At 37.4% G+C, this 11,680-nt stretch overlaps 1 protein-coding gene and 1 long non-coding RNA gene across 3 annotated transcripts; both read right to left on the bottom strand.

Moving 5' to 3' along the window:
- Nucleotides 1-651: 651 nt before the first annotated feature.
- On the bottom strand, nt 652-1,289 carry LOC144549371 (uncharacterized). 2 transcript variants are annotated; one of them, XR_013509658.1, is made up of 3 exons: nt 1,208-1,289; nt 1,021-1,107; nt 652-850 (listed from the first exon to the last, which is right to left on the bottom strand). It is a non-coding gene; the product is annotated as an uncharacterized LOC144549371 (long non-coding RNA). The 2 variants fall into 2 exon arrangements; XR_013509657.1 differs by lacking the exon at nt 1,208-1,289 and having other exon boundaries at nt 1,021-1,119.
- A 6,471-nt stretch (nt 1,290-7,760) lies between these two features.
- LOC144549298 (uncharacterized) lies at nt 7,761-10,480 on the bottom strand. The gene is made up of 3 exons (XM_078298017.1): nt 9,744-10,480; nt 9,043-9,701; nt 7,761-8,054 (listed from the first exon to the last, which is right to left on the bottom strand). The coding sequence occupies exons 1-3, from the start codon at nt 10,477-10,479 to the stop codon at nt 7,761-7,763; spliced, it is 1,689 nt and encodes a 562-aa protein (XP_078154143.1). The 5' UTR covers nt 10,480.
- Nucleotides 10,481-11,680: the final 1,200 nt, after the last annotated feature.

The raw sequence follows: 11,680 nt of genomic DNA, 5'->3' as shown, positions 1-11,680 counted from the left end.
TTCTTCTTTATTTTTTTAATGTGGAAAAATCTTTCTACACGGATATTTAATTAAATATCCGTGTAGCTCTTTTATTTTTTAATTTGGAAAACCTTTCTACACGGATATATAATTAAATATCCGTGTAGCTCTCTTATTTTTTAATATTTTTTTAATATTTTTTTAATATTTAATTTTATGTATTAATTTTATTCATTATTTTTTTAATTTGGAAAAACCTTTCTACACGGATGTATAATTAAATATCCGTGTAGCTCTCTTATTTTTTAATATTTTTTAATATATAATTTTATGTATTAATTTTCTTCTTTATTATTTTCATGTGGAAAACCTTTCTACACGGATATTTAATTAAATATCCGTGTAGCTCTTTTATTTTTTAATTTGGAAAAACCTTGCTACACGGATATATAATTAAATATCCGTGTAGCTCTCTTATTTTTTAATATTTTTTTAATATATAATTTTATGTATTAATTTTCTTCTTTATTTTTTTAATGTGGAAAAACCTTTCTACACGGATATTTTTTAAAATGTCCGTGTATAATTGAACTACTGTTTTTTTAAAAAAATTTGTTTTTTTTTTGGCTAGCCTCCAGTTTTGCCAGCCATTTAAAATCAGATCAATTCCAGAACAGAGAATTTCTAAAATAAGAATACCAAAACCCCTAAATTTTGGAAATTTCCAAATTATATCAAAAATTAATACAAAATTCATGTACACTAAATTATACAAAGATCATACAAATCCATATTCTGGTTTACAAAATTGTTTTATAAAAAAATCTGCCCACATACATCTAAACTGATCTAACTGCTCCTTGGAGTAACTCTTTGACTCTGATGAATACTACAAAAAATTCAAAACATGCAAGTTACAAAAATATGGCAACTACATCTCTGTTTTGCTTTATAGAAATAAATTATTGCAATTATAACAATGCAACTAATAAAACAAGTTTAGAGGAAATCAATATTAATTGTATGGACAAGTCAAGGCAAAGCATATGAATTACATACCGGATATGCTGGCCATTTGAATTGTATGCTCTCAACAAAGTGAAACATAAAAATCATCGTGTAATAACCGCATTCCCAACCGCCAATCTGTTGCGGGCATTGAAATTTACATTCAGCAGCCTATGTCAGAATGACAATAAATTTTTGAACCCAAAAATATGAAATTATAAAATTATAGTGTGCTCACCTCCTTCCAGAGCCCATTCATTTTATTTCTTCTCTTACCCGTGCTTTGCACTCCACCCTCTTTAAGATATTGCCGAAAAACCCTTACAAAATTGAGTGACTATAATTAACAAATCCACAATTATAAAAAAAAAAATCAAACCAAGTGATATTTAGATAACTTACTTAATTATAACAGGCATGACTCTTTTGGACTGGTGAGTTGATAAGCCAAAATTGTATCTATTTAAACCTAGGGTTTGGTATGTAAATTAAGCCAAGTTTTGGTTAAATTAGTTTAAATTAGGTTTAATTAGGTTAGAAATGTCCAAAAGTTCAAGTTACTGCCCTAGTTATGTTTGTTTTACAGGTAATCAAGTGTTTGGACCTTAACAAAGCAAAACGGGTGAGTTAGCACGAAGAAATGAGCTTCTACCAACATTTATTGCGGCCCGAAATGGAGTTATTGCGGCCCGCAACCAAACAAGTCAGAGCCTCTTCATTACAGCACAGTTATTGCGGCCCGCAACGCACTGTAGCAGTCAGCCAAAAATAGAGTCTGAACTTAAAACGGCCATAACTTTTGACTCGTAACTCCGATTTAGTCTTGTGACCACTTTTTGGAAAGCTAACGAGAAGATCTAAAACCTGAGAATATAAAAGGAATGTATTGCGACCCGCAAGGACTTTTATTGCGGCCCGCAAGGACCTCTTCAGAATTTTTATGCCCAGTCTGTTAACTGCTACAGTACATTGCGGCCCGCAATGAATGTATTGCGGCCCGCAATTAGGTTGGTTCAGAGTCCGAATTTACTATTTTTGGTTGGTTATTTCTAGGTTTTAGAGGGGGCTATAAATAGGAACCTGTAAAACAGATTGGGAGACGTTTTTTAGGCAGAATTTCTAGGGTTTCAACAAGGAAAAACAAGGAATAGCAAGAAGAGAGAAGAAGGGAGGAGAGATCATTGATCAACCGGTTTTATTATTTTCTTTTCTTCCTTTGGAACTCTTTTATTCTTTTGATTTGATTTGTGCTTTAGCCATGACTGGCTAAGGGCTTTTCTAGGGTTTATTAGGGCTGTACTTGAAACTTTTGTTATGATTTAGTTGGTTTTATTTTATATATTCTTGTTCTTTGTTATGATCTATTCTTTATTTTTATTGATTGTGAGGACTTAATCGAAATCACATGAAACCCTAGGATTTGGTATTTGCAATTGAGAAATTGAATATTAGGTCCAGACCATAAGGAATAGGGTATTTGATAGGCTAAGTACCGAGAGGTGACGCTTGTCTTATACGGGCTTTACCCAATAGTTTAGAAAATTGTGCCAAGTACCGAGAGGTGAAAGATAGTTTTCTAGATCAATTGGGACAGTAAGAACTTAATGACTTTAGATTAGGGTAGCCAACTACCGAGAGGTGACGTTTATTCTAATTTAAAGATGGTATTAATATAGAGATATCCCTTTGTACCTACAACACCCAACTGTGCCTTCATAACTAAATGAACAAATCTAATAAACCAATTAGTCATAACACTAGTGGATAGGAACCCTAAGAAACCCTAATTTCTCATACTTGTTATAAACCGAATTTAGCTTTAAGACTTTAGTTTAATTCAATTTAATCACAACCAAACCATCCTAAAAACAAACAAATTCCTTTTATTTTCTTTTACTAAATCAAATTGATTAGGTTAGACTTGAAATTCCGACTTGTCCCTGTGGAGACGATCCCTAAGTACTCCTCGATAAGGTTGTACACTTGCAACCAAATTGAGTGCAATTTAGGATTTATTACTTGCATTGCATAATTCACATCATGAGTGGTGATGGATTTGTCGGGCTGGCTTGAATCCATGACATAAATCGTATTTTCAAGTGGCACAATCACCAACAAACACCAGTGGGAGCTGTGGGGGGAGAAGAATTGTAGTACTTTAGCATAAAATTAGTGACATATATATTTCAGCATGTAATAGTGACACAAGTGTTTGCTATGGTTCATTGTGTAATTCTTTAACTGAAAATATAAACAATTAAGGGTTACAAGTAACCTACCTTTGGTGGTATGGCAGGAGAAGAAATTTCTTTTGATCCACACGAGCATGATGCATCGCTTTACACAAGTAGTCAACACAATCATCCTCATACCATTCCAACATGTTTCCATTAATTCTGCCGGAGTCCAAAAGTGCACACAAGTTCACCTTACCTTTCGATGCGGTCTCACGGCATTTCTGGACTAGGAACCTAAAAAATCATCATTTTACATTAGAGTATATATTTGAGTGCTATACACATGATATAAATAATTGATTGGTCACTAACATGAGGAAAACGGTGATGACTCCCACATCGAGCCATTTATCGCTTGACGAGGCGCCCTGTAAAAAGTCGTTGAATTCTGTTAAAGGCAGCACGACCTCCCTGCCATCGTGTAGAAACATACCGGGGGGGACACTGAAGGTAACAACCGTCATGTCCTTGGGTGCCTTGATCAAGTGGGCGTGGAGAGTCTGCAACTGACCAGGCAAACGGCTAACCTCTTCTGCTGTGAGCCCCGTACGGTCTAGTGGCGCATCCACTGGCGCATCTACTGGCGCATCAGGCACTTCTGGCGCAACAGACACCAAGGCTAATTCCATGTCTCGTACCGGTGACAACGCTTCATCCTCATTGATTGTTTCACCTCTTCGTGTCTGTATCAAATTTTGTATATGTCTTTTTCAAGTATTTGAAAAGAATGATTTGAATAAGATATCCTATTGTATTTGGAGATTACGTACATTGTCCAAAATAATTTGATTTTTCGGCCATTGGACTATCGCATAGCGGGCATCATCAAGCACCGCCATTTCATCGTGAGGGACAGGAAGAGGTATTCTCACAGCCTAATCCTGTGTGATCTTCTCAACCCCTACTCGGAGATAGTTGGGCCTCAACTGATCACCGGCTGCAGGAGGATATACAATGCCCTTAGCAATGGTCATAGGAGTAGTACCGAAATACATGACGAGGTCGCATGCTGTGGCCGCCTACAATAATTATCAGTAATTAGTTGTCTTTAGAATGAAATAATATTTTCTAGCAAATTAACCACGAGAATCAACAATACCTTTCGATTATGAACAAGTAGTGCTTACCTTTAGATTGTCCAAGCCGCCTAGCACTTCGGTCCCGGATGCCTGACTACTTCGCCGAACTCCCGGAGAAACGGGAGGTTGATCCTTGGATGGCTGCCTAATTTGGTGCATTTGGTTCACCATCCTTGATTCCAGCTCAGCCAGCTTTTGGGTGTACTCCATTGTAAGCTCCTCGCGTATCTCCTGGCGCACCTGCGCCAACCTTGATTCCATCTCGTCTTTGTTGACCTTGGCACGAGGTCTTCTTTGGGGTTTTGCTCCATTGAATTCCTCCTTCTAGCCCGTGTAGGCCCCTCTGCCCCTAACTCGACCGGTGTGTTCTGGATTCGGGAGCGCTAAGGACAAGGAATCTTCTTGTCTTGCAACAGTCCGGGCATCAGAATTGACCTCCTCCTCCACCTCCAACTATTAATTAAAAAATTGGTTATAACAAAACACTATATGTACACAGAGTTATGATTTTGTTTGAATGACACAAAGTTATAACAAAAGGCTCTTACCATTTTATGAGCAATGGGCTCCACGTCTTTTGGGAGTACTATCCGCCCGTCAACGGTTACCTCAGATCTTCCCATGAGCCAATCTTGGCCCCTAGGATTTTGGATCTTAACCACGGGGGAGTCAGAATCTTTGTTTTGCAAAAGAACTTTTGCCCATTCTTTCGACTTACCCTCGTAACCACCCGACCCTAATTTGTGCGGGTACTTGTTCATTTTGGCGATCTTCCTGCCCTTCTCACTTTTTTTCTTCAAACATCAAAGTAAATTCATTACTTAAGGAAGATGAGTACAGATTGAGAAAGAACAAAAACTAATGAGTTACCTAAATTTACATACCTTGAATTCTTCTGTTTTCTTCAAAGCTTGGAACTCCTCCCACACCTCTTGTGTCAGCCAAGGATACACTGGCAACGGATCTTTTCCTTAATCCATGTAAACTGTTTTCAACCTGCTCTTGAATTGCTTCCAAGCTTTATTCATTATCTTCAAAGTCACTCCCTTTATCTTGTCTTTTGGGTCGTCCACGATGTTCCACTGGTCCTGATTGACAACGAAACTACTGCATGTAAGTTCATCTACTCAAAAAAAAAAATAGAATTGTTAGGTACTTTACCTTCACAATGTTCCACCATTGGTCCTTGTCCTTCTTTTCATCAAACTTATCCCAGCGCTCAGCCAGGATAGATGCATGTTTCTTCACCGTGGCGGCGCAAAAATTTGAGTACTTTGCCCGATTTTCACCCTTCGCACAGCCGTTCTTCCGGAATTCGATTGGCAATATTTCCTTCTGCTCAGTGATCTTCTTGCACATTGTCGGACCTCTTTTCCTTTTTTCAAGCCGAGCCTGCGAGACCTCTTCTTCCATCACAGCTACATTCTCTCCTTCTACATTATCCATCACAGCTACATTCTCTACATTATCCTCACCTGAATGTGTCATCGTTCTTTCTACAATCTACGGAGCGAGCGAGAGGAGCTTAGAGGTTCAGGCGAGATGAGAGGAGAGCAACAGAGAGTGGAACCACGGAAAGAGAGAGGAGGAGACGCGTGAGTTTAGGGTTTAGAGGAGACGAAGGGATTTTGAAAAGAAAGTGGCCAGGCCGACCCAGCGCGCATTTTATTTCGCACAAACCATTTCTACACTGATATTTAATTAAATATCCGTGAAGGAAGACATTTCTGGACGGTTATTTCATTAATAATCCGTGTAGAAATTCCATACATATGCGAAAAAAATGCGCGCCTTGGGAAGTTCGAAATATAAAGACATCTTTTTATGTTTTTTTTATATTTTTAAGCTTTGCATCTAAACTCAAATATTTATAAATAATAAAATTTCAGAGTTTGAAGATACGTCGTTCCGACTTCCATTAGATAATTATTTAAAAAGCACATTTTTAGTTTAAATAGCAAATCTTTTAACTTTCTACACGAATGTTTAAGTAAAAAACCGTTTAGAAATGATAGAGCATGTCTCCACGGATATTTCATTAAACGTCCGTGTGCAAATCTTTATTATTTTAAAATTCTGAGAAGACGAAACGGCTCTTTTTATGTTTTTTTATATTTATATTTTTAAGCTTTGCATCTAAACTCGAATATTTATAAATAATAAAATTTCAGAGTTTGAAGATACATCGTTCCGACTTCCATTAGATAATTATTTAAAAAACACATTTTCAGTTTAAATAGCAAATCTTTTAACTTTCTACACGGATGTTTAAGTAAAAAACCGTTTAGAAATGATAGAGAATGTCTCCACGGATATTTCATTAAACGTCCGTGTGAAAATCTTTATTAATTTAAAATTTTCAGAAGACGAAACGGCTCTTCAAAATTCTATATAAAAGTATAGTTTCATCAAAATATTTATATAAATTTTATTTACAAGTAGAAATGGCCGACGTCCCTTCCGAAGTCCCTCCGGCCGGCAGTGCTCACCCCTCAAATGTGCAAGAAGACGTGTGGCCATTGCCCTCCGGCTACGTCTCGCCCGAAGAGGTTGATGTTAATTTCGAACTCCCTCCCGGTTTCGAAGTCCCTCCCGGCTATCTCATGCCTCCTCCCAACTACAGGAGGACATGGCCATGGCCGCCTTCAAATGTGCCACGCCGAAGCCCAAGGGGGCACCCACCACCAAAGCCGTACATGAGGAGAGGCGATCGCTGGACCAGGCCAAAGAGCCCCTGAATTAGAAGGAGGCCGGGGTCATCACGCCAGGGCCTTTATGAAGGCATCTTTTATTAATTTAGCTAGCTTTTTTCTGTTTTCTTCTTCCGTATTTTGTTTAATCAGTTTTTTGTGTATGATGAATTGATGATATAGGATGTATTAGCTATGATCCTTTTTGATGTAATATAAATTTTGTTCTCAATTTAATCAATTTTGTTTTATATAAATTTTTCTTTTTTGTTAAACAAATGATGCTATGTAAATAATTAATTTATAGATATAACTTAGCAGTACAAAATGATGTTATATTTAATTATAAAATAGAAAATTTTTTAGGAAATTAAAAACCTGTATACACAATGTTTAGTTAAAAGTCCGTGTGGAATACCTTTCTACACGGATTTTTAATTAAAAGTCCGTGTGGAAAACCTTTCTACACGGATTTTTAATTAAAAGTCCGTGTAGAAAGGTATTCCACACTTTAATTAAAAGTCCGTGTGGAAAACCTTTATAAACGGATTTTTTTGGTACTTACATAAATAATAAGTTGCCTTTATTTTTTTTATTCTTAAATTCTGCATTTAATATGTAAACTGAAAAAAAAACACTACATTTAAACAATGATACGAAATCATAATATTGAACAATAGATCATACAAAATCATATTAAATAATTATAAAAGTTCCCACATAAAACAAAGTAAAAGATAATACAGACTTAACAAAAAACTGGAAAAACTAATAAATAGTAAAAACTAATTAATAAAGAGTAAAAAATCATGAAGGCTAGAATGGATTAATGGAACAAGAGCTTGCTGACGCTTGGCCCTACGGATGTAGGGCTTTGGATCAGGATGGCCCCTAGGGCTCCGCCTTGGCTTTGACAGGGGTGGCCACGGCCAGCTTTTCGGGAAATATCCGTATACAGGTGCTGGTTCTTTTTTGTTCGCTTCCGCCACTGGTTCTTCATTGTTCGCAGCCATTTTGTATATAAGAAGTGTATTTCTCTTTATTTGATCGCAAATATATTGAGTTTGGAGCGTCGTTTTCTTTTCCAGTTTAAATAATAAATATAAAAACTTAAGAATAAATGCAAAATTTAAACGGACATTTAGCTAAATATCTGGGTAGAAATGTTTTTAAACATTTTAAAATATGCAAAAAAAGAAATACATAAAAAAGAGAGCTACACGGACATTTAGTTAAATGTCCGTGTAGAAAAGCTTGGGGTCATTAAAATAATATTAATAAATAAAAAATAATAACAGAGCTAAACGGACATTTGTTAAATGTCCGTGTAGGACTCTTTTTTTTAATTACAGGTTTCAACAGTTTCACGGAATTCGAAAAGACGATCAAAATGACTCGTCTTAAAGGAAGAGGGGGTTGTCCGATGGCCATCGGCCCACTTTTGTGTTCGATGGGTTCTCTCACCGTCGGTTCTGCTTTAAGATTCGTGTATACGGATCTTAAAGCAGACGCGAAATTGCGGGCGCGAATCCTAAATAATCAGATAACTACATTACTATTTATATTTATATTACTATTTTATATTAATATTTAAGTAAACTAATATGAATTATAAATAATCAGATATCTATATTCATAAAATTTATATTTAAAAGGAATAAATATAAACAAAAAAAATGTAAAATACAAAAACACAGTAAAATGTTATCGGTTTACAGTCATCCAAAGCTCTCATCAGTACTGCAAATAAACTCTGCTTTTCTATTCGAGTCATTAATACATAGATGGATCTTCTGGCTGATACAAAAGAAAAAATTTGAGATCGATAAAAAAAACTAAATTGAGAAACAAATTAATATCCAGAGATAGATTACAAAACTAACGTTAAGTGATCTTATGGTCTGACTCTTCGTTCGGCTCTTCATCTCTGAAATATTATAAAAGAAATAAATATTATACATTGTTTTTTTTCTGGAATAGAAATATGAAATTTTTCACGGTTAAAAGGAATAAATTTTATACATTGGATTTTTTTTCCTTTTTCTCTTTTTTTTCCACTGTTTGAACATTTTCCCATAGTCCTTCACTGTGGTCAGATCTCATGTAATTTTCTTCGTCTTGTTCTTCAGTAGTTGTTGCTATCTCAGCTTGCACATCGGCACAAAATGGAGGTATCTCATCGAACTGGTCGTACTCTTCTTCGTCGATTACGTTTTCTATCCCAACAATCCTTCTTTTTCCGGGTAAGACGATGCTCCACCTAGCATCACTCGGGTCAGTGACATAAAAAATTTGAGTTGCTTGCTTGGCGAGTATGAACGGATCATCAACATATCCGACTTTGTTAAAATCAACCAGTGTGAACCCGTCGTTATCAACTTTAACACCACGGTCTTCAACCCATTGACACCGAAACAAGGGAATGCTGAGGTGAGCATTGTAAATGAGCTCCCAAATTTCTTCAATAACACCGTAATATGACTTTGATGCCATTACAGGCCGGGCATCCCCTGATCTACTGAATTCTTGAGACGTCACCACCAACGTCACCCCACTATTTTGCATGGTGCTCTTATCACTTTGTAATTTAGTGTAAAATGTATATCTGTTAATCTCGTATCCTTGGAATGTTCTAACAACCATTTGGGGTCCTTGGCCCAGCAATCTAACCGTTTCACTTACGGGCGACATTTCGTAGTGTGACTTCACTCTTTCTTTCAGCCATCCTACAAAACAACGGTTATGCTCGTCAGTAATTCACTTCTGACTTCTCGTGTAGTTCTGTTGTCGAAGGATTGTCATGTGCTCATCTATATAGGGAGTGACATCTGCCATGTACTGTAGTACAATAAAATGTGCCTTTAACAGTTCATCTCTATCAGCAACTATGGCTTTCAACCCAATAGTCCCTACTCCTTGGAGCCTTCCCTCGTATCGAGATTTTGGAACGCCAATAGGACTAACACCGGTCATGTAGTTGGTGCAAAACTCAATCACTTCTTCCGTGGAATATCCTTCTACGATGCTACCTTCGGGCCGATGTCGGTTCCTTACGTAACTTTTCAAAATACCCATAAATCTCTCGAATGGGTACATATACCGCACGAACACGGGATCACAAATCTTAATTTCCCTCACAAGGTGAACAACAAGGTGAACCATAACATCGAAAAAAGATGGCGGAAAATACATCTCAAGATGGCAAAGAGTAACGACGACCTCCTTTTGCAGAGCGTCCAATTTTAGCGGGTCTATCACTTTGGAATTAATTGCATTGAAGAAAAAACAAAGCTTCGTGATGGCTTGCCGAACGGGCTTTGGTAAAATTCCCCGGATTGCAACAGGAATCATATGTGTCATTAAAACATGATAGTCGTGGGATTTCGGATCAATCAATTTCATGTCCTTCATCGACACAAGCTTCTTAATATTCGAAGAATACCCTGATGGGACTTTAATACTATGAAGGCATTTACAAAAGCTTGTTTTCTCGGTCTTCGACATTGTGCACATTGCGGGAGGTAGGTATGCCTTTTGCTTCCCTTTATCTTGCGGTGCAAGCTTGGGTCGTATTTTCATTTCCACCATGTCTTTTCGAGCATTGATACCGTATTTAGTCTTCCCCGGAATATTCAACAATGTGCCAATCAGATTGTCGCAAACATTTTTTTCAATATGCATGACATCTAGGCAGTGTCTCACTTCTAAATATTCCCAGTACGGTAGCTCCCAAAATATGGACTTCTTTTTCTAAATATTTTTCGGTGGTTCTTTGGCACATTTTCCGAAAACAACTTTAAGGTTTTTAACCAGCAAGAAGACACCATTCCCGTCTAACGGACGACGTGCCACTCCAAGCTCAGTGTTCCCGTTGAATTCTTTCTTCTTCTTACGGTATGGGTGATTAATAGGAAGAAACCTACGGTGCCCCATGAAAACATTCTTTTTACAATTTTTCAACCTCAGCACCTGCGTGTCATCTTCACAGATAGGACACGCTTTTGCTCCTTTAGTACTATAGCCCGATAAATTTCCGTACGCGGGGAAATTATTTATGGTGCAAAATACCATGGCCCGCAGCTCAAATTGCTCTTTGCCGTACGCATCCCACACCCGGACGCCATCCCTCCACAATTGTTGGAGGTCCTCAATTAATGATGCGAGATATACATCTATGTCATTTCCGGGTTGTCTGGGTCCTTGTATTAGTAATGACATCATTATATACCTGCGTTTCATGCACAACCAAGGAGGAAGATTGTAGATGCATATAAGAACTGGCCAAGTACTGTGCCGACTGCTCATGCTTCCAAACGGACTCATTCCGTCTGTGCTCACCCCTAGCCTAAGGTTTCTTGATTCGCCACCAAATTCTGTGAAATCTCTATCAATGTTTCTCCACTGAGGAGAATCAGCTGGGTGTCTTAGTTTACCGTCCCTTTTGCGCTCTTCTTCATGCCAACGCAATAATTTCGCATCTTTGGGATTTGCAAATAACCATTTGAATCTCGGTATTATCGAAAAATACCACACCGACTTAGCCGGAGCCCGGCCCTTGTTTTCTTCATCGTTACCATCGTCAGTGTCTTGGTTCTTACGTCTGTACCGTGAAACACCGCATTTAGGACAAACATGCATGGCCTCGTACTCTCCACGGTACAATACACAGTCATTCGGACATGCATGTATTTTTTTGACCTTCAAG

Source organism: Carex rostrata, chromosome 35, assembly GCF_964058835.1.
Source record: "Carex rostrata chromosome 35, lpCarRost1.2, whole genome shotgun sequence".
NCBI lineage: Eukaryota > Viridiplantae > Streptophyta > Magnoliopsida > Poales > Cyperaceae > Carex > Carex rostrata.
The sequence above is the reverse complement of the archived record's forward strand: the minus strand, read 5'-3'. Positions and strand labels throughout refer to the sequence as shown.

What these genes read in the sequence shown, in the direction of transcription:
- LOC144549298 (XM_078298017.1), bottom strand. Translation starts at nt 10,479, where the DNA reads ATGTCGAAGACCGAGAAAACAAGCTTTTGTAAATGCCTTCATAGTATT. An exon ending in ACAACAGAACTACACGAGAA is followed by an intron (nt 9,702 to 9,743) that starts GTCAGAAGTGAA and finishes GTTGTTTTGTAG; the next exon opens with GATGGCTGAAAGAAAGAGTG. An exon ending in GTGAAGGACTATGGGAAAAT is followed by an intron (nt 8,055 to 9,042) that starts GTTCAAACAGTG and finishes AAACTGGAAAAG; the next exon opens with AAAACGACGCTCCAAACTCA.